Source organism: Oculina patagonica, chromosome 4 (assembly GCF_052425735.1).
Source record: "Oculina patagonica isolate OP01 chromosome 4, crgOcupat, whole genome shotgun sequence".
Lineage (NCBI taxonomy): Eukaryota > Metazoa > Cnidaria > Anthozoa > Scleractinia > Oculinidae > Oculina > Oculina patagonica.
The window spans coordinates 17,491,398-17,517,439 of NC_135761.1; the positions used below are offsets into that span (position 1 = coordinate 17,491,398).

Consider the following 26,042-nt stretch of genomic DNA (forward strand, 5'->3'; position numbering starts at 1 on the left):
AACTTTAACGTCTTAGATATTAAAGACGTCTAGACGACTTTATCGTCTCTAGCATAAAAACGGCCAATAATATATAAAAACCTAACTACCAACAAAAGAATGTCACTTGCCACACTCCACCACACCCAATCGTTTCCAATAAGTACTCACAACTATTACCAGTAATCTGGTTCTAATTTTGTTAATTCGATTTCATTGGCAGTGCCCCCTTTTCCTTTCCTTTTGCAAAACTTTAACAAGTGTACACTCTAAGCCTTGTCATAAGTCAGCGTTCGAGTGTGATTTTTCAAAGTCTTTCTTGATTTTCTCCATCAATTCAGGATTGCACAAAACGTCAATAGCAGTCATGGCCATTGCCTTGCTTGCAATCAAGGTTTTCTCATGTGCAATCTCTGTTATTGCTGCTGTTGTGAATGCATGAGAATGATTCACTGCCTTGCTACCAATACTGTACATCGGGTGAATTGAAGGAATTATCTTGGAAACATTGCCCATATCTGTTGAGGCATGTCCTTCATTGCTTAGTGGACCAATTGTTACTCCTAAGGTCTTCACATTTGCTTGGTAGAGGTCAACAAGTGTGGAATTAGTATCTAAGTTGGAATAAGGTACTGGATCCCACTCAATGGACATTTTGCATCCTTAAAAATAAGAAACAACAATACTGATCAGCCAAAACTAAAATTGAAGTTAGATTGAATCTATTTCAAGCCTAAGCCCAAGGATCAAAAGCTAGACTATAACTCTCACAGTGCTGGTGCCTAATTCAGGCCTGCGTCTGTAGTAAGAAGCATCTGGAGGTGGTACTAGTACTACTCCCCGTGGATGGGATTCTAATCCATTGCAATTTACCCCCTAGTATTTTTGGTAATCACGTATTTACACCCTAGAAGAGGGTCTCAATGGGGTGGTGGCTTTTACGGTTAACGGTTAAAGTTTTGGCTTTTTTACGGCTAACGGTTAATTTATTTCCATAACGGTTAACAGACGTTAAAAGTTAATTTTCATTGTTTTAAAAAGTTAAAAATTAATTTCCAGTATTGAAAAACATATTTTAGGTCTCAGGGCCATTCTGAGACGATGAAGTGAACCAGTTTGGTTTATTTATAATTACTGACCGCTTTTTTACGGTTAACGTATTATTTTTACGGCTAACGGTTAAAATTGTCCAATTTTTACGCCTAATGGCTAAATTTTTGGCCGTTTTACGGCTAACGGTTAACCCCATTGAGACCCTCCTAGAACTTAGGTGGGGTTGAGAGAGTTTAGTAAGTACCTGTCCCAATTGGCAAGGGCCCAGACAAGTTGTCTGCCAACTAAAACAAGTTTTTAAAATAAAAAATAAATAAATAAATAAACTACAATGAGCATGCAACTGCTCTGGGCAAACAAAATTTGAGGAGTCCTTACTGTGGCCACCCAACAAACTTTTTTACAAGTGTCATTTTGTAATATTTTACATTTACACTGCGTTTTGTTTACAAATACCGGTATGATGTAACTTAACCTGCGATCAGGCTTTCTTTTTTTCGCGGCGGAGGGAAGGAGAAAAAAAGGAAAGCCTGATACAATTACTTGTCAAGTCGTCTGCCGCCCCTAATTAAAATATCTGTCAACGTCGTTGAGAATGTCGGCGATGCCATCAGATATTAAAGCGTGATTAGCGCCTTCAAATTATTTTTTTACTCTCACGAACATGTGTTAGAATTACCCTTTTTGAACGAGCTGATCGGGTGGTTTTTAAAATTTGTTTTCTGCAAAGGCTGATTTTGTGTAAGGCTCATAATTCCAAGGTCGTAGTTTTCGTCACTGGCACGATCGTCTGGCGTCTTTGGTGGTGTGATGTAATACCCTTCGACACCACTGGTGATAGATCACGCTCTTACCGAATCCCATCGGAAGCATAGCCAAAACATCTTTTCTTTCACAAACTATTCGCCGAATACACTCCCTTAGTTCGTCTTTAAATGTTTTGTGAACAAAACTCTTGAGAGATTTTCTAAAACCTAGAAGAACTTGCTTTCTACTTCATTCCGCTCAACACCCGCCATGATAACAATCATCTACCATTGTTTTTGTCTACGTGCGATATTTTTGGACCGGAAATCAGACTTGAACTCCATTAGCCAATCAGGATAGAGTTTTAATGCTGCCTTTTGTTTTCCGGCCAATCAGAAAAAAGTCCAGATTCTGGACTTTTTACAGACGACTCGACAAGTAATTGTATCAGGCGTTCATTTTTCCGTTGACCCCTCCTGCGAGAAAAATAACGCCTGATCGCAGGTTAGATGTAACTAGAAACAGGACACAGAAACAGCGAGGATCGAAATGCACCAATCACAGCTGTTGAAAACCAACCAATCACAACGTGGCAGCGTGCTTTATAAGTTAACGCACAACCAGTCGACCTTATCGCCTGATGAAGACTAGCAGTGTGCAGTCGAAACGTTGCGATCTCTATCACACGTGACTACGTCGTGAGACAAACGAAAAAATACTTTATTATGATGTAACTAGTAGCTATTTGATCACATTCAACACTGCAACTGGGCATGTTCATCAAACAAATAAGAATATTAGGAGAGCACACTTGTAAGAATAGTTTGTTGGGTGGCCACGGTAAGGGGCATCGCTCTGTAGTTTGAATGAATGGTGCAATGTTTTTGATCACTTACCTGTGGCTGATGCTGCAGCTTCAAAACAATTTGTGACCTTCTTCTTCAAAACTGCAAGTTCCTCATCTGTTAGGGCTCTAATGGCATAACGGAGCTGAGCACGATCAGGAATGATATTAGGTTTAACACCCCCCTCTGTGATAATGCCATGAACAAGCCACGTGGGCTTCATCTGCTGTCGCAACACACTTATGTTAGTATAAGCCATGACTGCTGCATCCAGTGCATTGATTCCTTCCCATGGGAATGCCGCAGCATGGGCAGCATGACCTTTGTACGTAACTGTGACATCCTGACAGGATAAAAACACTGGCTTAAGCCAATCATAAGGGCAAGGATGGACCATCATGCAAAAGTCAATGTCTTTAAAGCACCCATTGTTGATCATCAGAATCTTGCCACCGCCTCCTTCCTCAGCAGGAGTTCCAAGAAGAACTATTTTTACTTTTGGCTTCCAATTGACTGCCTCCAAAGCAATCTTGAGACCTGTAAACACAAAACCATTTGAAATTTTGAAGTTATGGTACAATGTCCAATCTGCTATCAATGATACTTTTTAAGGCAAGAAAACACATTAGATGAAGGATTACATTTAATCTTTTTCTGAAGTTGATGCTCCCATGGTAACCATGTATGTTTTCACAAATTTTGAATTTTCCTGCTTTTTATTATTTTTTAACTAAAAGCTTCTTTTTGCAGTAACTTGCATTTGTATATAACCACAGCAACCTTTTATTGTTTTAACTGAAACTTTTATTCAGTTTAGTTTTGGTGAAAGGAAAGATGAATCCTTCATTAACAAGGTTTTAGCACTCTGTACTCCATAGTTTTGTGTTTAAGGGCCATTTAAAAATTCTATAGTGTTTCTCTTTTTCGTTTAAGTCCAAAAGATGGTATTTTTAGTGTTCAGAGGCCTTGGAAGTTTGTAAATACGTGCCCCATGGCACCATTATTTTCTTGTACATTTTCAACGCACAGAATTAGAAAACCTTCTTTCTAGGACCCCAAGAGTTGCCTAAAAATATGCGCAGAAAACAAATTCTGATTGGTTTTTTTGCCTTTATTATCTATAGAACAATAGGAGAACCAAAAAGTCTCCAGGGAGGGAGGGAAAGGACATTTGTCACGATGCACGTTTTACGGGCGGTTACCAGTGGCACATGCATTTTAGGGGTGGTTTTTGCACAAGCAGTTACGGGCCTAAATCCCCAAATAATCTTTAGTTATGACCCCCAAATCACTTTTCGTTTAACAAGAAAAGTGATTTTGTATCCCGGCGTGCCCAATCGATGAAATTCGATAATCGATAAAATCAATTGTAATCGATAATAATCGATAGCAGTTAATCGATTGATATCGGAAATCGATGAAAATCGATGAACCAAAGAGTTGTGAGTATCGATTTTCATCGATTTTCATCAATTGTCATCGATTTTTATCGATTATATCGATTGTCAGCTGCAATCGTTTAATAATGATTTCAGATACGTTTGCGCTAGGCATTGGTAATTGAGTCTAACCTATTGCATTTTTTTCCTTTTCACAAAAAGTGATCTATTGTGCAATTGCTGCTTTTCCTCTAAATGTGTAAAAATTACGAAACACTTGATTGAAAGTGTGTTCAAAACTCTCTTCGAAATGTTTAATTAGTTGAAACCCGTGATTTGTGGACAATACCCTCTAAATAGCCCTCCATAATCTCTGATGTGAACAGACACGGATTCGTTAAACAACGTTTCCTGAAATTACCAACTTCTTCAATTAAGAAGAGACCCTGCCATTTTCCCCTTTTTCCACGTATAGACTGACTTCACTCGGTTCGCAGGAGCTTCCACTGGTATCCAACTCTACCGGGAGTCTTGGATGTTGCTAGCTCTTTTTTATTTTGTAATCACGAAAAGGCGATTTAAATTCCATCATAATGGGCATTCGTGGTAGCCCTTCACAATAGCCTCTATTATTAGTACGTTCATTTCGTGCTTTGTTTGACTCGCAGAACTTCGATTTGACTAAATTAGTGAAAGGATGCGTAACGTATCGCCTTACAAATGTTGCAAGAATTGATAAATGGTTCATTTATTTATTATAACCAATAATAATCGATAAAATCGATAAAAATCGATACAATTAAGAGGACGTGAATTGTGAGTATCGATTTTCATCGCTTAATGGAACCAATCGATATTAATCGATTGATTTTTATCGATTATATTGATTATATCGATTGGTTTCCGATGATCGATTTTCATCGATTGGACAGGCCGGGTTTTGTATGTACCTCCAATTTTGTACATGGAGATGCTAAGCTTGTACTAACAGAAAAAGATCATTTCTGCTTACCTAACGCCGCCGCTACACCAGATTCAGCGATCAGATTGTGTCCACAAGCGTGTCCCACTTCTGGTAAAGCGTCATATTCACTAATCAGACCAATTGTTAAACCTCCATCTTCACCGCTTTCAGCACGAAAAGCAGTATCCAAAGTGTAATGGGGGGTCACATCGAAACCTCGCTCCGCTAAAAACTCCGTCAGTTTATCATGAGCGTGCGTCTCCTTGAAAGATAGCTCTGGGTTTTCCCATATGCTTTTGTTCAGATCATATAAGTCAGAAGAATAGATGTCAATCCCTTCCTTTGCTTTTTGCTTCAGAATCTCTGCCTGATCGCTCGCCATCTTTGCCGCACGCACGAGTGACTACATTACGGATACATGACGTACATTGCATTTGGATGGTAACAGCCGATGTGAGCGCGGGCGCATCATCGCGGAAGTTTTGTCTTGAAGGTGTGTGGTATGGGGGAGGGGGGGGGGGGGCTGGAAAAGAGGAGCACCGTAAGTTAATCATTAGCGTTAAAACATAGCTTTGGGCTTTAGATCACAAAAGTCAGAAGAATAGACGTCAATCGCTAACAGCGGATTTGAGCGCTAGCGCATCATCCGCCGAATTTAAGTCACCTCAAAACTTTGCATGGACCTTTGCACGAGGTTTATTTTATTTGATATATGTTCTTTCAATTGTTCCTTTCACTTATTTTATCAAGCGTTTTGAATGTGTCGACGCAGGAGGGTGTATTTTAAAGGCGTGGATACAAGCCAAGGAGGATTGAAATATTATCCCACAATGCAACGCGACAGGGAGATATTAAAAATCAGCAGGTCACGTTGGGCGGTGGATCCAGACCGGCTTCCACCGTTTTACCGAAATCGTCCAATTTTTAAAAAAAATGTTTGGTAGCTGGATCAGGAACCATCAATGAGGTCGGGAATAAACCAAGGCACGGTTTTTTAGTAGATTTCATCTTAGGCCGGATAAGTAGAAAAAAAGAAACAAATCGTCAGTCGCGTCGTCGTGGGTTGTTCTTCACAATTGCGCGCAGTGTTGAATATAGTGAACACACACTTCAGCAACATTTAGCAACAAAGTAACAATAGTTTAAAAAAGGACCGCGGGAAATTGAACGAGCTAGAATGTACATGATAAGGTAGTTGGGCGGCGGATCCAGACCAGCTTCCACCGTTTTATGGAAATCGTCCAATTTTTTTATTACAAATAAATATTTTTAGTGTTTATTATGTTGAAGAAAATTTCCAAGTCTAAATATCCAAAAAAAAAATAATTTGTTATCATCCTGTCCGAAAATACCCGGAAATGGCACTTTAGGGAGTCAAAATCTATTTTTTTTTGTCGGGGGAGCATGTTCCCAGACCTGGAGGCTCGCGCTTCTGTTATCGTGAAACGGACATCATTTTTCCTGGAGGGGGGTGGTTAGCACTCGTTCACACGGCTCAAAAGGACCCCATTACAGCAGTGAGCCTACCGTCGCACGTCTGGTAGCCTAATTTGCACTCTGGTTAGCCTGATTACCCTATTTTCGGTTAAGGGGAACGCGTATTTTTTGTCCTTGTGAGCCGTACGTGTGAACAAGTGCTAACCGTCATTTTCTCCGCTTGCTTGCTTACCACAAAGAAAAAAAAGAAAGGAAAAAGACTATGGGCGGAGTAACACACGTTGCCGTTGTTGCGCGTAATGATGCAGACTGTGCGCAACAGTGCAGTTCAGCCATTGCACACAATATTGAGCAGTGCTGCTCCGTGTATCCGGACTTTTAAACTGAAGTGACTGTGCTGATGGTCCAAAAAAAACTCAAGAAAATCAAAGGTCTGAAACAACGAGCAGGGTTTGGTGAATATCTTCTGATATATTTTCTTTGACTAAATAAATAAACAAACAAACAAACAAAAACTGGAATGAAGACGTTATTTAATCATGCGACACTGAGCTAACTGACACATAATGCAATGTATATAACAGAAGCATATCATGCATGGTTCTAGGTGATATGCTTCTGATATAATTATAATGCCTTCTCTTAGAAGTGTCATTTTACAACTTTCTGGCCTAGTTTAAAACAAGTTGCGCTATGATAACTTAAAAGGGCTAGTCAATTAATGTAAAACTCATGCTATAAATAAACTACTGTTGCCTTTTTTTTTAAAAAAAAAAGCTGAATTGAATAAACTATCACTGATGAATTGCCATTAACAACTAATATGTTGATCATTTAGTGAGTAATTATGATACTCTGTTATTTCAAATTGGCCTGCATCTAGTTTGCATTTCATGCTCAGGCAATTTCAAAATTACAAGGAAAGTTATCCTCTGAATTAAGTTATCAAATCAAGTGTTACTACTAAATACCCTTAATGACATCTGTAACATGCAACCTCTTGACTAACCTAAAGAGACTGTCCTCGCTCATTACTTATTCAGTTGTAGCATGTGATATCTTAAAGTCATTTCGCACTTTGTCAATCATATCTTGATTGCACAACACATCAATAGCAGTCATGGCCATTGCCTTGCTTGCGGTCAAGGTTTTCTCATGAGCGAGTTGCGTAATTGCTGCTGTTGTGAATGCGTGAGAATGATTGGGCGCTGCTGTGCCGATGGAATACATTGGATGTATGGAAGGAACTACATGAGAAACATTTCCCATGTCAGTTGAGGCCGAGAAATCTGCTTCAGGAGGAAATGTTACCCCTAAAGTCTCTGCATTTGCTTGGTAGAGTTGAGCGAGGGTGTTGTTGTGGTCCAAATGTGAATATCTATCGGAAGACATCCACTCCATAACAACTTTGCATCCTGAGGAAAAAAAGAAGAACTTTACAATTATGGTTTTTACCAAGAAGAGTGCTAATTATATACACTGCAGTGCACACATGATTTCTTTTTCACGGCAATCAATTCAAGTCGAGGAATTGAACTTGCTGACACAGAGAAATTTTTGTTAAGTTAGAGCAATTTTTAATTGAGTGTCCTAAAACCAAAAGCAAAGTAATAATTCTGGCCAATCAGAAAGGACACAGACAATCCAGTGAACCAATCAAAACTCGAAGCAAATACATGTCGCAGAAACGAAGCGCGGGGAAACACGAGACATGATCGGTTTTAGTTTTAATTCTAATTGGCTGAGAAAGTGGCATGAGATTTTTAAACCAAATTATTACTAAGGATAGCAATGCAAAACCAAAGCAAAAGCAAATTACTTTTGACATTCAAGTGAAAACTGCTCTATCACTCTGACCAATCACAAACAGACAATCCAGTAACCTGACATTTTTGAAGCAAGCACATGTAGCTGGCATGAGCGCAGGAAAACAAGTGCAAGCATGTTAAGATTCAGGTTTTGGTTTTACTTCTTTCTGGCTGGTTGAGAAAGTGGCACAAATTTTTGGTAAAAAATGCAAAATAAAACTGAATGCAAATTACTTTAATTCTTCTATTGCAAGTGTTATGTTGTCATAGTCTTTTTTTTAGTCACTCATTACGAGATTTGCATGCCATGTAACTGATGCCTCACCAAAGAATGACAGCCTTTTACGTCATTTCTCCCATGCATGAACAAATTCACTAGCTCTTTAGGCTCAAGTCTCATCCTCGCTCCAAGGGTTTTTCTCCGGGTTCTCTGGTTTCCTCCCCCACAAAAATCAACACTGCTAAATTCCAACTCGATTGGGAAGAGTGGATGAAGAGCCACCCTGTGGAAGTGCCACTGCAAATTCCTATTTATTTATTTTTTATTTACCTTTTTTTATTATCCTAAATAACAGCTTTTATAAGTGTGTTGTATCTAATCAAATGAAAGAACATAAAACATACCAGTGGCTGATGCTGCAGCTTCAAAACAGTTTGAGACCTTTCCCTTCAATACATCTAGCTCCTGGTCAGTCACGGTCCTGATATAACACTGGAGCTGAGCACGGTCAGGAATGATGTTAGGCTTCACACCTCCCTCAGTGATAATGGTATGGACACGCCACGTGGGCTTCATCTGTTGCCGTAGCACACTAATGTTGTTATAAGCCATGACTGCTGCATCCAATGCATTGATTCCTTCCCAAGGGAATGCCGCGGCATGGGCAGCATGACCTTTGTATGTAACTATGGCACCCTCACGGGCTAGAACAACTGGCTTAAGCATATCTACAGGGGAAGGATGGACCATCATACAGAAGTCAATATCTTTAAAGCATCCACTGTTGATCATCAGAATCTTGCCGCCGCCTCCTTCCTCAGCAGGAGTTCCAAGAAGAACTATTTTCACTTTTGGTTTCTTATTGACTGCCTCCAAAGCAATCTTGAGACCTGTAAAAATATAAATGATACAGATTTGTTTACTGCACCTTTCAATACAGGCAACTCTGAAGTTCCAAACCTAACAAATGATATCACTTTTTTTGCAAAAAATCAACAACAAAATGGATCAAAATCTACCAATTACCACATACAAACAGGACCTTTTGAACCCCTTAAAGTGAACTTATGTTAACTGAGAGGTCTGCCTAGATGATTGACAGCAGCAAAAACACAACTTAGTTTGCCTGTTATTGAAAGACACAGTTAAAATTGTCTTCATAAGGTTAATGGTGATGATGATGATAAGTTTTTGATGTTAGGTCCTTTCTGTAATAGGTCCTTTCTGTAATATTTCTACAGAAAAAAATCGGTTATGTGATTGGCTTAATCCATTTGGCTTCTATGACAATCACATGAGTAACAACAATAATTAACAATAACTATTACTGTTTTACAACTATGCAATAATTGAAAACTACGGGAAGCGGAAAGTCAAGATCCCCTGCCCTACCCCCCACCCCCACCCACACCCCACCAATGAAATCGGTCCCATGACCCGTGATGGTGTAGATGTGTGAGTCGAAAATGAACCTAAAACATAACTACCTAATGCGGCCGCTACACCAGATTCAGCGATCAGATTGTGTCCACAAGCGTGTCCCACTTCTGGTAAAGCGTCATATTCACTAATCAGACCAATTGTTAAACCACCATCTTCGCCGCTTTCAGCACGAAAAGCAGTATCCAAAGTGTAATGGGGGGTCACATCGAAACCTCGCTCCGCTAAAAACTCCGTCAGTTGATCATGAGCGTGCGTCTCCTTGAAAGATAGCTCTGGATTTTCCCATATGCTTTTGTTAAGATCATATAAGTCAGAAGCATAGACATCGATCGCTTCCTTTGCTTTTTGTTTCAGAATCGCTGCCTGATCGCTCGCCATCTTTACTGCTCGAGTGACAGACGCACTTGGGAGCGTGACAGCGGATGTGAGCGCGGGCGTAGCTTCCCGGAAGTTTTGTTTTGGAGGGATTAACTCGTCGCCGAGAAGGCCCTAGGGACGAGGTTGGTAGGTTAATTTTTGTTTTGCTAAAATTGTCTGTCAGGTTTAATTTTGTACGTAAAATCGTGCAACCATTCTTGGAGGGAGCTGCATTCATTGGTCCGGGTTTAATCAGGAGATATTTGGGGTGGAAGGGGGGGGGGGGGGGGGGGCCCCCCCCCGCCTCTTCGTGCTATTTTTATTGAAAAATATTATGCAATTTTGCAACATTTTCCCAATTTCTCAAGGTTCCTGCCAGTATTGGGATTGGGAATCCCAATTCCTGCCCTTTCTTCTGATCCCACCTCTTGTGGAGTTCTTGCTCCCGTTACTCCCAGGTCCCCCCCCCTCCCCCAATTTCCCCTGATACTGATTGAAATGATGACCAAAATGATGACAATGTATGGGCTGCACTGAGAACTATTTCCAGCTTAAACAAAATTTTGAACTTTTCTTAACATAGCTTCATCTTCGAATCAGATCTTTTCACCGAGGTTTGGAAAACTTTTCCAAAGATTAAAAAATATCTTTTCCAGATTACTATACTTTTTTGTTCAAACCCTTTACTTTATTATCAATATAAAAAAAATCTTATAACAATGGGGTAACCTACATGTACGCATTTACACAATAATTAAGTCTAATTAACAATTAGACTACGAGCCCGAGTTTTCTATGTGCAAATAGTCAACGAGGCGCAGCCGAGTTGACTATCGCTCATAGATAACGAGGGCGAGTAGTCTAATTGTTTTAGTAGAAACTCTAAAGAATTGCAGTCCAAAACCTACAATTTTATGTACTTTTAAGCCAAAAATCAAGAAAAATTCACCCTTTAAAGAGCAATGCGCGCGCGATTGTTTTCTATCAGCGAATAGAAATCAATGGGAGAACCAATCAGATTCGCGGATTTCCAATAGAACACGACTGAGTTTCTACTAATAAATTATAGATTTGCCTTATATTATGCCATTGAACCATAAATGGCCTAGGGTTGTCTAAACGTCTTTGGCCTATAATTAGTGAGAAAACCATCCAGAGTGTTCATTACCTTTTTACCATAAGGATTTTTCCTAATGGTAAATCTACTATGTTCCCATAATTAATTCTCCTAGATATGTTTAAAACAATATGGCACTTCTGTAACTCACTCAACTTGAAAATGAAATTTTGTTTTGTTCAACTTAAAATTGACTAGTTTTTAACTTCAGTTGCCTTAGGATCTGCATTCATTACTGATTTATAATTTAGCCATGCCACTCAGTCTTTTTTAGTTTGATTATTTACTATTGTGACACAAACAAATACAAAAAGTAGGATAAGGAGGGGGCAAGACCAAAAAGAAACTATAAAGCTTTAATGCATGTGTGTTCGGCCTTTCTGGCCAACTGTCTGCTCGCTGACCATGTCACTCTTTATTTGTAGCATGTGTTATCTTAAAGTCATTTCGCACTTTGTCAATCATATCTTGATTGCACAACACATCAATAGCAGTCATGGCCATTGCCTTGCTTGCAGTCAAGGTTTTCTCATGAGCGATTTGTGTGATTGCTGCTGTTGTGAATGTGTGAGAATGATTGGGAGCTGTTGAACCAATAGAATACATGGGATGTATGGATGGAACAACATGAGAAACATTTCCCATGTCAGTCGAGGCTGGGAAGTCTTCTTGAGGAGGAAATGTTACTCCTAAAGTCTCTGCATTTGCTTGGTAGAGTTGAGCGAGGGTGTTGTTGGTGTCCAGGTTTGAATAACGGGGATGTATCCACTCAATAGCAACTTTGCACCCTACATGGGAAATAAATGGTAGTATGACTAGAATACATGTAGTTACATTGTAATTTAATGTATATTAAATTCAGTAAAAAATACAAGGGGTCTGTGGTTGGAGAGAGGCACTGAGAGTAAGACATCCTCAATTGCCAATGTATAAAGAAAAAAAACATAAATTATTATTATTTTCCAGAAATAATTCTACACCCTCTATCAGTTTTCAAGGGCTCACTGTAAAACAATCACAGTAACTTTTACTGTGATGTTTTAGAAAAAAATAGGGGGTTCTCCGTTTGGTTTAACTGCTCACCCCCACCCTTATGGAAATTCTTGTTTACTTGTAATAACAATAATATTAATTTTTTAAACGTAGCTAGCTTTCCTTTAAAAATTTTGGCGTTTGAAACTTCCCTCCCTCCTGGGAATTTCCAGTGACCTTTCTTGGGTTGCATATGGAAATTTCCTGGAACTGCACATTTTGCACAAAGTTGCAGGAAATTAAGTGCTTGTCTGAATCTTTTTTATAATTTTGTGCATGTATGAAAACATCAATGTTTACTCTTATTACCTGTAGCTGTTGCAGCAGCTTGAAAGCAGCTTGTGACCTTTTCAGCTACTATGTTCAACTCTTTATCATTTGGCGCTCTAATATTGTATGTCAGCTGGGCTCGGTCAGGAATGATATTGGGTTTTACTCCTCCTTCAGAAATGATAGCATGAACATGCCAAGTGGGCTTCAATTGTTGTCGTAATACACTTGTGTTGTTATAAGCCATGACTGCTGCATCCAGTGCATTGATTCCTTCCCAAGGGAATGCCGCAGCATGAGAAGCATGACCTTTGTAAGTTACAATAACATCCTGTTCAGATAAAATAGATGGCTTCAGCACATCAGCTGGGCAAGGATGGACCATCATACAAAAGTCTATATCTTTGAAGCATCCACTGTTGATCATCACAACCTTGCCGCCACCTCCTTCCTCGGCAGGAGTGCCAAGAAGAACTATTTTCACTTTTGGTTTCTGTTCGGCTGCTTCCAATGCAATCTTGAGGCCTGCAAAAATTCAGTAACAGGTATCAATGATGATAAAGTTCATTTTTATCCACTCTCGAACCGAGAGCCTTGTTACCATTTTTTCTTGCCATCAGTCACAAGCAAAAGAGAAGTGCTCTGGAGTTGAGAATAGTTTATATCCTAGTCACATAGTTCATGGGCACTGATGTTTAAGTCCGATGCTGCCACATCTCAAAGTAAAAAGTTAAATTGTATACCCCATATCAAACCAGAAATGGAGAGGATGTTTTATTTTTAAAGTTCCTCCAGAATACTAACCATCCGCTATTTATTTTGGTCTGAGACCGCGCAGGGGTCAGCCCAACCTAAACTTTTCTAGGTATTCCCCCCCTAGGACTGTGTCTCATGTTTTGGGAAATTTTCGAAAGCCTCCCCACCCCCTAGAAGGCACTAGAGAAAAATCACGCACCTCCCCCCCCCCCCCACTCAAAATCGTCATGGCCCCGTCTAGATAAATTTTGAACCCTCCCCTACAACCCTATGTAGCTAATTCAGCACTTGATTACCTAATACCGCCGCTACACCAGATTCAGCGATCAGATTGTGTCCACAAGCGTGTCCCACTTCTGGTAAAGCGTCATATTCACTAATCAGGCCAATTGTTAAACCTCCATCTTCACCGCTTTCAGCACGAAAAGCAGTATCCAAAGTGTAATGGGGGGTCACATCGAAACCTCGCTCCGCTAAAAACTCCGTCAGTTGATCATGAGCGTACGTCTCCTTGAAAGATAGCTCTGGGTTTTCCCATAGCTTTTTGTTTAGATCATACAACTGAGAAGAATGTTGGTCGATCGCTTCGATTGCACGCCGTTTCATCGCAGCCGCCGATTCGTCTGCCATTTTGGGATACACAACTGGCTTGAATACTAGATGTCCTTGCGTTACCAACCTGGTCACGCAACATCGTCGCTATCCCTGGGAACGAAGTCCCGGTAGTCAGATGTGTTCGGATGCCTTGCGCTTTCTGAAGTAAAACTTCCGGTGGTTAGTTACTTTGGCCTTGTACTGCAGACAAAACAAAATTTGAGATGGTAGAACAAAAAAAAATACCAAAAAATTTAACTATGCCAATTGTATGCACCCCATGCTGTAAACCAGGAGCCCATTACGTGTAAAGGTACAGTTACTGTGAAGGAAAGAGTTCAGAGTTGCTCACATACAAGAAAATAATTCCATCGAGAAAAGAGCTACCCAATAGAGAGGGATAGAATAAATTATAATTTAGAACACCCGCAGTCGTATCATATCACGCGTAACAACTAAAAGAGGACAATTCACAGCTCACGAAAGAGACCCTTCACCGCACTCTGTTGCTGTGTCCTCAGTCCTTAAAAAACACGGTTCTTGCAAAAAGTTATTTTCCAATTAGCCATGTTCGAAACGAGCGGGGGACAGGGTACGAGTATTCAATATCGATTGAATTAAAAAATTGGACCTGTTATCTGAAAGAGCATCCAAAAATTAGTAACTTAACCAAATTTGAGAGTTATTTGTATTAAACGCAAAGGTGTGGTTCACTTTTAGAAATCGCTTAAAATAAGAGAGCTTAGTATGGATTGGAGGGACAGCTAAACCAATAACAATCCCATTTTGTAAATAAACTAATTTTTGGATGCTCTTTCAGATGACAGGGTTCATTTTTCTATAAAGCCAATTTTTAAAATTCGTTCCCAGTCCCTTGCTCGTTTAGAACATGGCTAATAGCATGCACATATACCATGTACCATGTAGTTAAGTATGTTTTTAAAAAAAAAAACTAAAAGGAGACGGCAGGTTTCAGAAAAAAAGTCAGTTGATATCAGTGGTGAACAACCCAACTGGTTCGATGGCCCATGTAAAACGGTTATACAAGAGTAAACGGTCATATTAAAAACAATCCTGAAGCAAAACGCTCTAAATAGATGTGCGCCTTTACCCTAAACAAATCTCAGTCACATCACTCGGTAGCATGATTGTTGACTATTGCATGTTCAAGGTTTAATATACGTAAAACTGGGGACGATCTTCACTGCCAGTTCCATATCATCCTTTCCTAGTCACGGTATAAACAGTGGTAAGCCACAAGAGGCCGGGGGGGGGGGACTCACGGAAGTGGGAATATTAACCCCCCTATATAACGTACGAAGTGTGTATGTACCAACCCAAACGATGTGAGTTTGAGCTGTTTTAGCTACAATAGTCACGGGGTTGTAGATTTTGCCTTTCGTCAGAGATAGGTTGTAATTGTTCCAGATAATATTCCTCCACTTTACAAAAGAGAGAAAAGTAGCAAAGGAAAATAATTTATGTGTTGCACTCTTTCACTCAATAAGTTAAAGTTTTCCAGAAGCGTGCGGTAAACGCCCCCACCAATAATTCCGAGGGCTTATCCCGTTCTCCGCAGGGATTTTCCAGGGCATAAATCCGAGAAAAGATTAGCTTGGAACGTCGATCAAAACAAAACAGCATGGCTAATTTCTATATTTTGACCACGCCCTCTATTCCAGTGTACCCGAAAACAAACATTGAGTATTTCGCAAGTTCTCCACTTGAGGGAAATCAAAATAAAAGCTTAGTAAAGACTGCGGACTGTCAAGTTAACTGTTACCTCGAGTTCAGATGACACTGTTTACTCCTTTAAAAAACACAACTTTGCACCAAAATGTGTCCTTCGCTGTTGCTGTCTAGCTTCCTTGTATTGGCGGTCTTTACGGTGAGTTACAATATATCTAGATAATGGCACAAAAGACAATGCGTCTTTCGTAAACTGCTGCGGTATATCAACAGTCGCGTATCGCAGGAAAAGACAATCGGCCTCAATCAGTGGATCAAAGACCGACATGAGTTTTTAAACAGTCTTTTCCAAGCATCTGCTCAAATTAAATCGAATCGAGGTAAGGAATGGCGTGTAAAAAAGATTATAAGCGCTTTGTTGTCGAGGATGTAAGAAGGTCTTAACGAACTCAAGCTCGCACAAATTGGACATTATAAGCGGTTCGTGCAGGTTGCTTCTCAGTTTGCGCTGAAAGAATATCCGCCGTCCACACATTGTTATGAAAAAGGCAAGCGATCAATCGTCAAAACAAGAAAGGGAGTATGTATAAAAGGGAAATTGTCCTAAGACTTCCCTCTTGAGTTGCCGTGTCAGTGGTGCTTACAGCTATTGTTCCTAAGTTTTATCAACATCGAGTTCACCTTTATAGCATAAATACACCGTCAAGCATACAGTTGAATATGCCTCAAAAGAAAGAAAACCTGGATCAGTATCATGAGCCTGCGAATATGACAGCCGCCTCTCGTCGCTTCTAGCTGCTAGGGCCGTTCGAAAGGGTTGCCATTCAAACTCACGAAGGTACACCCCAAGCGACCTAGATCGAAACGATGAGACGCGGTTGTATTCGCAGGCTGTTACAAGGGACAAAATGTTAAAATAATAGAACTGAGAATCAGTAAGTATTTGATATTGTCTTGTTATAGCACTAACTCACAAAGATAAACGACTGAAATCTATGACAATCGACGAGGAAGATTCCTGTATTTTTTAGACTAGTTGGTCTCAAAACTCAAAGAAGGTTAACTTTATTATTACTGTAAACTAAGTAGCTCTGTTTTGTATAAGCATTGATAGAGGGCTTCAGTTGTTTCTTTTACGATCACTTCATTTACATTGGCACGGATGTACAAACTAGTATGCTGTGATTTGTCACGCGAGGTACAGTCATTTCACAAAAGAAAAACAAATTCAAATTCTGTACCAGGTGCCGCTGTCACGGGGGTCAGGAGGATTCTCCCAGGAAATCGAAAATTCCGTGCTGTGCACATTTTACAATAGAAAAGTTTGCGCTTTTTACCTTTTCAATTCAGCCATTTTTATAACTCCTGACTAAAACGGTGGCTTGAAATCATCATCGGTACATTGAAAAAAAAAACACTTATTTACTTTCGGCAGATTATCACGAGCGCTTACAGATAAGTTACAACGTGTGAAAGATGAGTCAAGGCTCCTTTCGGGAATCTTTACAGTTCGGAACATTCGTAAAACACTGCAATGCCAATATGTTGGTTAAAAATGAGGTCAGTACTGAGCTGTAAGAGACAAAACAACAAACAAATCCTTTTTACGCTATTGTTGTTTTTAGTTTCACTCAAAGTCTAGCCAACGTTTTTCCCGGCTTTCTTCTTGCTAACATCAGGACTTCGTATGCCCTTGTCTTAAACCTCTTAAATGGTACTTAGTTCCGCGGATAAGAGGCGAAAGGCACGCATAGTCAATTTCACACGCAAAAGTTAGTAACTTTGAATCAACATTTTGCAAGAGCAACATTTTCCTTTTTGTTCGTTTCTCAGTGGTGGTAAAAAAAATGTTCCTTTCATATGTTAGGGCGTGTTCGTGCATGTGTGTGGAATTTGTTCCTCGTTCTTTTTTTAAAAATACATTAAAGACTGATGTAACTTCTGAAAGCTGATATGGGTACTAATTTCACTTAGTACTTTTAATTGCTTTTTGAAAAACGCAGACTTTATAGTGGATCTGTTGTCTAGGTAATTTGTTGCTATTGCAATGGTATGGAATATTGATAAAGGGAACACCAAATATGTATTGGAGTAGAGAATGAATTATTTTTTTTTATATTTTATAAAAAAAAAAAAAAAAAATTTTTTTTTTTTTATTAGTGATCCGACATTTGCGTGTTTGCTATAGCAAGGGCGATGACATCTTTGTGGTGAAATAAGCCACTTATTTCGGTGTTATAATCCTTGGTGTTATAAGCCATAATATCACCGTCCTGTGTCTATTAAAAACCATGCAGACTGAAAACGTGCGACAGCTACAAGTGGCACAGCATTGTCTCCTCCTGGTGGTCTTTTTATTGATTAAGCTTTTCTCTTTTCAAATGAGCATCCGAACAATAGCAAAAAGGTGTAAATTGCAGAGGAGTTTATTTTTGTGGCATCAGACAAAAAACTAACTTGCATGTCTGTGCCTTAATTACTTAATTAAGATCCGGTACAAAAGGATTAAGCTTAACATAAAGCTAAGAAAGTGATCAACAAAATTTCGTAGGAGAATCGAAATAAACTTTTCGACACACAGGTTAAAAGCCAGAGTAACTAAATACTTCTCTTGTAGCTTAAAGGACTTTCAACACAGAGAAGTTGTTAATATATATCACGCGCAATATTAACAGCTATTATTGGCTTGAGTGTACATGTGATTTTTTTTTAAACTGCGATCATGCCCTTTTGAAAAAAACAATCGCCTGCGCTGATCAGAGGTTAATTTTGCTTCTGCTACATATTCCCTTCTACATGCCCCTCAACTCGATGTCAACTTGTGTAAACGATCTATTGTTTTTGTCGCCGCTATATGTCGCAGCGACATGTCCCAGATTCGTAACCTCTCGTGTGTCGGCACCTTTAGATTGCGGTCGTGTTACTTAGCGTGTATGAAAGGGAAAGCGTATTCTCTTGGTGGGGAGGGAACACAAGTAGACCCATGCTCAGAATAATATTCAATTTCCTATTAGAGTCACAGAAACCATTCTATAGACCTCTTTTCCTTGGCACCACGCAATTTTCAGAAATGCTTCGTAGCATGGGTCGGGAAGCAGCTCTCGCAAGGACTTTCATGAACCAGAGAACAACAGAACAAACAACAGGAACAATGCTCATTGCCCCCCCCCCCCCCCAAAAAAAAAAAAAAAAAACAGTAGCAACTGCGACACTAGAAGACCGGTAGAATTAAAAGCTTAAGAGAGCTTTTAATCTCGCGGGTAGCTGCACCAGTTACATCGCTGTAACAATATTGCGAACAGTGTTGCACCGTATACCCCGCGTCTTCAGCGTCCAAATTTCACATGTTGATATCTGTCTTGCCTCATTTTCTTGCCAGGTCAGTGTAGTGTGTGGTCCAGGCGGTCACGTGTCTCTTCTTTTTCGGTCCTTCTCAAACCCAAGTAGCCTGCTGCTCAGCGGCTACTGCTGTGACCCAGCATGCGCAGACTGTAACTATTACTTTGTGTTTTGCATCCGTGATAAACCGAGCTCCGCCAGCTGCTTGGTATCGGGTAAAACCAAGACATATCACAACTACAAGCACTTGGTGTTTTCGTCTGGCGATTCTCTTGGAAATGGCTGGAAAAATCCCTTGGAAGGAAGCTTTAGTTCTTGGAAGGTAAGGACTTTTTGCATCTTGTCTCTTCATAAGTGGTAGCAACTTGGTAGATAAATTTGGTTGTTTAAAAATTACATTGTCATTAACTATTTAATGGTTAACAATGAGAGAACAACCCAATTTTTGTTGTTAAAATGTCAACTACGTATATCTGAGAGCGGGCAAGCGAGACAATAATTTACGTTTTTAAAAACTAAGCTTTAAGTTGAGAATTAATCGCCCCGGCCTAGCCTTATCATGCGCTGGTACCTACATTGCCTGCCTCAAGGCCCTTCAACAAGGCTGTTGTATCAATCGCATTTCACAGTTATTTCCACAAGAACATAATTGTCTGGTAGATAATGTGGGCTCGAATAGTAATCATGAAGACAAACCAGCAAAATCAAAGGTCATCTTCGGGTTCTCAACTGAAAGCATGCAAGGGATTATCGCTAATTTGGAAAATCTTATAAATTGTATGCGCTTAGTACTGCGAACTTTCCCATGAAGCAGTGCAACTTCCGGCATACACATGCATTTTTTAGAATGGTAGCAGGAACGTGTTACACGGCCAATCCCATACTTTCGAGGATTCACACCTACTCAAGCTGCTTGTCTTGTAATCCTAGTAACAATCTTCTGATAGTCACGAGCTATGACCTTTCGACTGACACAAATGACTTCATATTATGTGCACAGGGTGTGCTTAGCTTTTCCATCGACATCTATGACTATGACTACTTTTCCGAAGCTGACGTCGTTGATCGCCTCAATGTCAACAAACTTAACGTGACGCCGACCCCTTGGATGGAGTCAGTCAAATGGAAAACAATATCCCTCGGCGGGAGTGGTCATCCTTCCACCATGACGGTGAAATATAACATACAATGCAATGCAAATTATTATGGACCAAACTGCACGAAGTACTGTATCGCACATGATGACGATGTAGCTGGGCATTACACCTGTGATAAAGCCACTGGTCACAAGGTGTGTCGAGCTGGATGGCACGGTGCCAGTTGCAAGGTGTACTGTGTGCCTCATGATGATGACACACATGGGCATTACTCATGTGAGCCTGCCACTGGGAGAAAGATTTGTCTACAAGGTTGGTATGGATCTTCCTGTAAAGTGCACTGTGTCCCTAGGAATGACTCGCTGGCGGGTTATACTTGTGATTCCCAGGGGCAAAAAGTTTGCTTGCGGAATTGGTACGGTAAAGACAAGTGTGACGTTTATTGTAAACAGACCAACGATTCGAACGCTGCTTACAGTTGTGACTCGATTGGTAACAAAGTTTGTTTACAACGATGGTATGGTCCATTTTGTGATTGCACGCCCAGGAACGATTCTTCCATGGGTTACAAGTGTAATATTACCACCGGTAAAAGAGAGTGTTTTAATGGATGGTTTGGTGGTGACTGTAATGTTCATTGTTTACCAAGGAATGATTCAGCAGGTCATTATACTTGCCACAGTGGTACTGGAGCTAAGGAATGTCTGCCGAACTGGTTTGGGGGAAACTGTACCGTGTACTGCAGGGCAAGGAATGATTCACTGGGTGGACAAGAGTGCACAATTAACGGCAGCCGACTTTGTGCCAGTAACTGGTATGGTCCAAGTTGCAGCGTGTACTGTTCCCCCAGAAACGACAAAGGCGGTCAGTACACTTGCAATCTAAAGACAGGACAAAAAATTTGTGAACAAGATTGGTACGGGGACAACTGTACCAAGTACTGTGTTCCCAAAGATAGTGATTTTTTTGGTCATTACAATTGCAACAAGATCGATGGCAGAAAACAGTGCCATAGTGACTGGTATGGAAGCCACTGTACGTTCTTCTGTACCCCTCACAATGACACGCATGGACATTACACGTGTGACGGAACAAATGGCACTAAGGTGTGTTTGGAAGATTGGTTTGGGACTGAGTGCAAAACGTATTGTAAAGCAATGAACAACTCTCAAGGGCATTATTACTGTCGTCTCGAGGATGGAGCCAAGATATGCCACAAACATTGGTATGGTACTAACTGTTTAGTACACTGTATGGCTACAAATGACTCTAGGGGTCATTATGAGTGTGATCCTAGCGATGGTAGCAAGATATGCCATGCGGACTTTTACGGTCCGAACTGTTCGACACGCTGTATTCCAAAGCGAGGCAATGCAGATGGACATTATGACTGCAACATCAAGGATGGCAGTAAGGCTTGCCTTCCGAACTGGTACGGACAAAATTGTAGCGTGTATTGTACAGCTAGGAATGACTCGACAGGACATTACGAGTGCAATGCAGTGGACGGGAGTTGGAGCTGTCTGGATGATTGGTACGGTCCTCACTGCTCCGTACAATGCTCGCCACAGAACACATCCGCGGGTCATTACACATGTGACCTTAGAAACGGGAGCAGAATATGTCTTCCAGGCTGGACTGGGCAGTTCTGCGACAAGGGTGAGTTTTAAATTTGAATTCTTTGTACTATTTTTTCTAAGTACTCATGTTGGTTCTACGACTCTGTAATGAACTTACCAAGAAAGTAATAAGTGGTAAAAGTAGCAAACAGGGGTACACAATGTAAGCCTCTACAGTAGTAGGATATCGTAGTTTTCTTATTTTACTTACCAATGCACTATTGTTTCTGTCTTGTTCCTTTTTGTAAATAATGTGTCCCAACTCCATTTGCCTTCTTTTAAAATCTGGTCTTCAGAAGTATACTTTTTTGTTTATTTTTCTGGGGCTTAAGTATGGTTTAGCGTAAATCCTTCTACTCCTAAGGTCAAGCTTAGTCATGATTAGAATGCCGTGGATAAGGCCAAGCAATAGAGCAATACTTTCAAGTGGCACTGGATGTTTCAGGATTTTTTTTTTCAGCAATGTTGAATTTTGGCAATCTTTGAATCAAATAAAGCGTTAAGGATGCTGGAGGAAAATCCATTTCGAAAATTTAAATATTTTTTCTAAGAGAAGAAAGAAAGGAGGAACAATACATCGCTTCTTTTTTTCCTTGCTGAAAACTTTCTTCCTCACTATGATTTTTCCAGAAACTGAGCCAGTGACAAAAGAGCCTACAACCATCATTCGAACAACAACAACGACAAAAACACCCACCACCACCACCACCAACAACAACAACAACAACAACAACAGCAACAACAACAACAAACCGAACATCCAACATCCGAAAAGTCCTCCTTGCCATGGAGCCACCCAGTTACTGAGCCAGTGACAAAGGAGCGTACTACCAACATTCGAACAACAACAACAAAAACCAATTCCAGCATCCGAAGAGTCCACCTTGCCATGGACCCATCCAACCTTGCCTTCGCAGTATAAAAACGAAGAGAGGATTGTGATAAAGTTCTGGCACCAGTGGAATGGAGAAAAGGTGAGTTTGAAACAAGCACATTCATGGAGTTTTAAAAAGGCGTTTCTTTTAGTTCATTCCAAAGGTATAGAAAAGGGATGCATTATTCCTACTGTAGGAATAGTGAAAGGAGTACTATTTTCTGTAGAAGGTACATGCACGAAAGGGTTACTTTTTCTGCCAAAAATGGTGGCGTCGAAAAACTAACCTCACATTTGTATTCATAGATAGATGTTTTGCAATTCAAGGGACATTTGTGGCCTCACGCATGAAGTTTTAGTTAAATTAAATGAATCTCCAGTGTTGTGTTTACATATTTGTTTCTCTTTCTTACAGTTTCTGAATGAGGCTCTCGACAATCTGAAATCTCTTTTCGCGAGTAAACTAAACAAGTTTTGTGAATCGGAAGCAAACTCTAAGTGTGGACTGCCAGATAGTTGGTTTCCTCCTAATAGGTTGGTGTAATCACTGTAAAATTCTCGAATTTTACTTCTATGCACTTCTTCTTTTTATAGTCACGGCTGAAAGGAGCATAAAAAGCGTTTAGGCCGTGTCCCAGTACAATTGTCAAAATAAATGCCTACAGGTATTCAAACAGCTTTAACAAATGAACAACACAGTGCAGTGCAGCGCAGCGCGGTGAAGGGTTTTTCCATTAGGGTCTGATGTGTTGACTACATCTCAAATGGCCCGAAGTATCACTGGATCGTATGGCAAATGAGCTCCTTACTGACAACTGACAGAGGGCCAGAATGTTAAAATGTCAACTGCCGAAGGGCTTGAAATTAGAACTGGCATTTAAACTGTCAGTCTCTCCTCTAAGTGCAACGTACAAACCAGAACGTTCCGACCTGGTGTCGTACAGGGCAGTGTTAATAACTGTGCTTCTAATTTCAAAATTCAAATGCTCATCACTTACCTCAGTGGCATATATATCTTGTTTTTATGATATATTAAGGGACTGATCAAACACTTTTCTTCCTGTTTTTTTTTTAGATCACTCTTTGATTCTGAGAGTATTTTAGTGGAAGCGACTCAGCTAACAAACGAAACTCTAACAGTTGAAGTCGCCGTGAAACTTCCTCCAAGTGTCAAAGGTGAAGCAATCACTGAAACATTTATCTGCGACATATTAGGTTTTAACTGCCTCCTTCTTGCTAACCCATAAAGTGATTACAGTGGAACCCCGATATAACGATATGTCAAGGGAGCAGTAAAAATATATCGTTATATCGAGGTATCGTTATATCGAAACTCCCGATATAACGATATGGCCGTAAAATAACCGAAAATATCGTTATATCGGGGTTAACTTAATCAAAGATACTGAAACTTAGAGAACTATTGAATGACAAGGAGGATAAAGAGGATAAAGTTGATAAAAAAGGCTTAGAACACAGTATCATTTTCGTATATAATTGTACAAAGCGGTTGGCAGAAACATTAGAGATTACACGATTACTGTAAGGTTATTGTGTTCAATTCAATGTTTTGCTTAAATTGGTACTGAGTACTGATAATATCGTTATATCGGGAAAGATTTTACGTTCGGTGCACTAAATTCTCATCGTTATATCGGGAATATCGTTATATCGAAGATCGTTATATCGGGTTTCTGTCCCATACTCTTTACTGTAACTTTTGACGGGACAAAGAATATTCATCGTTATATCGGGAATATCGTTATATCGAGGATCGTTATATCGGGGTTCCACTGTAATTACGCGTCACATACATGCCATTTCAGGATCAGTTCCAGGCCGCACGCTGGAAGAGGCGGTAATGATCAACAAAGCCGTCATTAAAAATGTCACATCAGCGGAAATCAAAGAGGTCTACGTTGTTTCCCCGAGCTTGCCACCAGGCCTCTCTGGGTCAGCGGTGTCCACGAGGTCGTCAACGGTTTTGTCTTCCTCGCTATTTTACGTCATCGTCGCTGCGGGTTTCACTATTCTTCTTCTTGTTGTGATCATTGCGTCGTGGAGTTTCTTCAAGTACAGGTAATTATGACTCTTATCTGGTGCAGTTTTGTTGCACATTGAGTCTAAATATTGTTCGGGCATGATAAGCTTGGTTATCAAGCAAAGCATGGGCTTGAAGTATCAACAAGGTGTACCGCTGAGTGGGGCCTTGGTTCTTCCGCACAGATGGGAGAGTTCTTTGATGACTGTCAAAAATCGTTTAGCCCACAAAAAGCGAATTAAACCAATCGAAACTCAAAGCAGACTAACCTACTATTCTTGCATGCAGTATAGATTTTTTTTTTTGGGGGGGGGGGTGGGGGAGGGGGGCTAAGTCACGCAAGCCGTAGTGAGTCAGACTGCATGAGGTATGCACCGTTGAAAATTGCCATCATTATCGTCGCGCCTCTCCGAGGTTTACCCATTCCCCCTGTGACTTGCGTCATTCACCGGTACATTTTTCCGCAAAATTATTGGAACTGATTGTACGGATTTCGTGAGCTCATTTTAAAACGAGACGCCAAAACACACCCAAAACTGCCATTGCAGATCTCCTCTGTTGTCTTAGTTGTTTACATGAAGTTTTTTATCGTTTCTCTATTCAGAAGAAGGTCTCGTGTTCGTGTCATCAAGGTAACGCCTGCATGCAGAAAATGGTCATCGGGTGACAATATTGCTTTGGTATCAAGGGTTTCTAATGAAGACACAGAGGTAAGTCGTTATCAAGTATAAGTATTTTCAGCTGTTGAGGCTTTGATCAAAAACGTACCGTCAGTTACAATAGTGTCAGACATTGTAAACGGCTTCCGCATCTTTCAAAACATGCATGCCAAGCCGATATACTTGCTCTTTCTACTATTTTGACACTTCTATTTTTTCCATAAAAGGTTGAATTCTGGGGGAAAAATTGGCTTGCTGTATAGTACGCGGTCCGCGAGTTAATGAATGATTGGTGGGGGAGGAGGGGGGGGGGGGGGGGCGTTGCCAAAAACTTACAACAGTCGCTTTGAATACAACAAGAAGACTGGATCTGGTTCCACAAACGACCTTTAGTGGTCGAATCGAAAAAAATATAAAAAGCATGATAGGTCACTTGCTATAAGAAAGAGCTGTTCACAGACTACGAATCAAAGTGCTGACTTGGCAAGATTAGCCAACATTGACATTATTCATCACATGAGTGTAATTTCTTTTCGGTATAGTACTGGCAGACAACCCATTCTTGGTTTCTTTGTTTTATCCTTAGGGTATCAAGATTTCTCGCGGCATCTCTCACTCCACGGTTCTTCCGTGTGGTGTAGTTTTACAGCCTTAATTCTGATGAAGGTAACAAGTCACAGGTGACTAATAAAGAGGGGCTCTAACTCAACTGGGCCTGATCCG

The 26,042-nt window shown here is 40.3% G+C and overlaps 4 protein-coding genes across 4 annotated transcripts; 1 reads left to right on the forward strand and 3 right to left on the reverse strand.

Annotated features, from left to right (window-relative positions):
* Positions 1-17: 17 nt before the first annotated feature.
* On the reverse strand, positions 18-5,391 carry LOC144651758 (xaa-Arg dipeptidase-like). The gene is made up of 3 exons (XM_078511736.1): positions 5,016-5,391; positions 2,676-3,161; positions 18-641 (listed from the first exon to the last, which is right to left on the reverse strand). The coding sequence occupies exons 1-3, from the start codon at positions 5,347-5,349 to the stop codon at positions 259-261; spliced, it is 1,203 nt and encodes a 400-aa protein (XP_078367862.1). The 5' UTR covers positions 5,350-5,391; the 3' UTR covers positions 18-258.
* Positions 5,392-6,920: 1,529 nt separating this feature from the next.
* On the reverse strand, positions 6,921-10,296 carry LOC144651760 (peptidase M20 domain-containing protein 2-like). Its single transcript, XM_078511737.1, has 3 exons — positions 9,920-10,296; positions 8,837-9,322; positions 6,921-7,819 (listed from the first exon to the last, which is right to left on the reverse strand). Exons 1-3 carry the CDS (start codon positions 10,251-10,253, stop codon positions 7,440-7,442), a joined length of 1,200 nt encoding a protein of 399 aa, XP_078367863.1. The 5' UTR covers positions 10,254-10,296; the 3' UTR covers positions 6,921-7,439.
* Positions 10,297-10,556: 260 nt separating this feature from the next.
* Positions 10,557-14,584, reverse strand: LOC144649817 (peptidase M20 domain-containing protein 2-like). Its single transcript, XM_078509412.1, has 4 exons — positions 13,704-14,584; positions 12,691-13,176; positions 11,289-12,137; positions 10,557-10,992 (listed from the first exon to the last, which is right to left on the reverse strand). Exons 1-3 carry the CDS (start codon positions 14,035-14,037, stop codon positions 11,758-11,760), a joined length of 1,200 nt encoding a protein of 399 aa, XP_078365538.1. The 5' UTR covers positions 14,038-14,584; the 3' UTR covers positions 10,557-10,992; positions 11,289-11,757.
* Positions 14,585-15,762: 1,178 nt separating this feature from the next.
* Positions 15,763-22,719, forward strand: LOC144651674 (uncharacterized). Its single transcript, XM_078511625.1, has 5 exons — positions 15,763-15,889; positions 19,070-19,351; positions 20,030-21,785; positions 22,376-22,572; positions 22,604-22,719. Exons 1-4 carry the CDS (start codon positions 15,839-15,841, stop codon positions 22,558-22,560), a joined length of 2,274 nt encoding a protein of 757 aa, XP_078367751.1. The 5' UTR covers positions 15,763-15,838; the 3' UTR covers positions 22,561-22,572; positions 22,604-22,719.
* Positions 22,720-26,042: the final 3,323 nt, after the last annotated feature.

Excerpts from the sequence above, each read along its gene's own strand:
- LOC144651758 (XM_078511736.1), bottom strand. The coding sequence starts at position 5,349 with ATGGCGAGCGATCAGGCAGAGATTCTGAAGCAAAAAGCAAAGGAAGGG. Across the intron at positions 3,162-5,015 it reads TGGTGTAGCGGCGGCGTTAG|GTCTCAAGATTGCTTTGGAG; the intron begins GTAAGCAGAAAT and ends TTGTGTTTACAG. Across the intron at positions 642-2,675 it reads AGCTGCAGCATCAGCCACAG|GATGCAAAATGTCCATTGAG; the intron begins GTAAGTGATCAA and ends CTTATTTTTAAG.
- LOC144651760 (XM_078511737.1), bottom strand. The coding sequence starts at position 10,253 with ATGGCGAGCGATCAGGCAGCGATTCTGAAACAAAAAGCAAAGGAAGCG. Across the intron at positions 9,323-9,919 it reads TGGTGTAGCGGCCGCATTAG|GTCTCAAGATTGCTTTGGAG; the intron begins GTAGTTATGTTT and ends ATATTTTTACAG. Across the intron at positions 7,820-8,836 it reads AGCTGCAGCATCAGCCACTG|GATGCAAAGTTGTTATGGAG; the intron begins GTATGTTTTATG and ends TTTTTTCCTCAG.
- LOC144649817 (XM_078509412.1), bottom strand. The coding sequence starts at position 14,037 with ATGGCAGACGAATCGGCGGCTGCGATGAAACGGCGTGCAATCGAAGCG. Across the intron at positions 13,177-13,703 it reads TGGTGTAGCGGCGGTATTAG|GCCTCAAGATTGCATTGGAA; the intron begins GTAATCAAGTGC and ends GAATTTTTGCAG. Across the intron at positions 12,138-12,690 it reads AGCTGCTGCAACAGCTACAG|GGTGCAAAGTTGCTATTGAG; the intron begins GTAATAAGAGTA and ends TTTCCCATGTAG.
- LOC144651674 (XM_078511625.1), top strand. The coding sequence starts at position 15,839 with ATGTGTCCTTCGCTGTTGCTGTCTAGCTTCCTTGTATTGGCGGTCTTT. Across the intron at positions 15,890-19,069 it reads TTGTATTGGCGGTCTTTACG|GTCAGTGTAGTGTGTGGTCC; the intron begins GTGAGTTACAAT and ends TTTTCTTGCCAG. Across the intron at positions 21,786-22,375 it reads TGGGCAGTTCTGCGACAAGG|AAACTGAGCCAGTGACAAAA; the intron begins GTGAGTTTTAAA and ends TGATTTTTCCAG.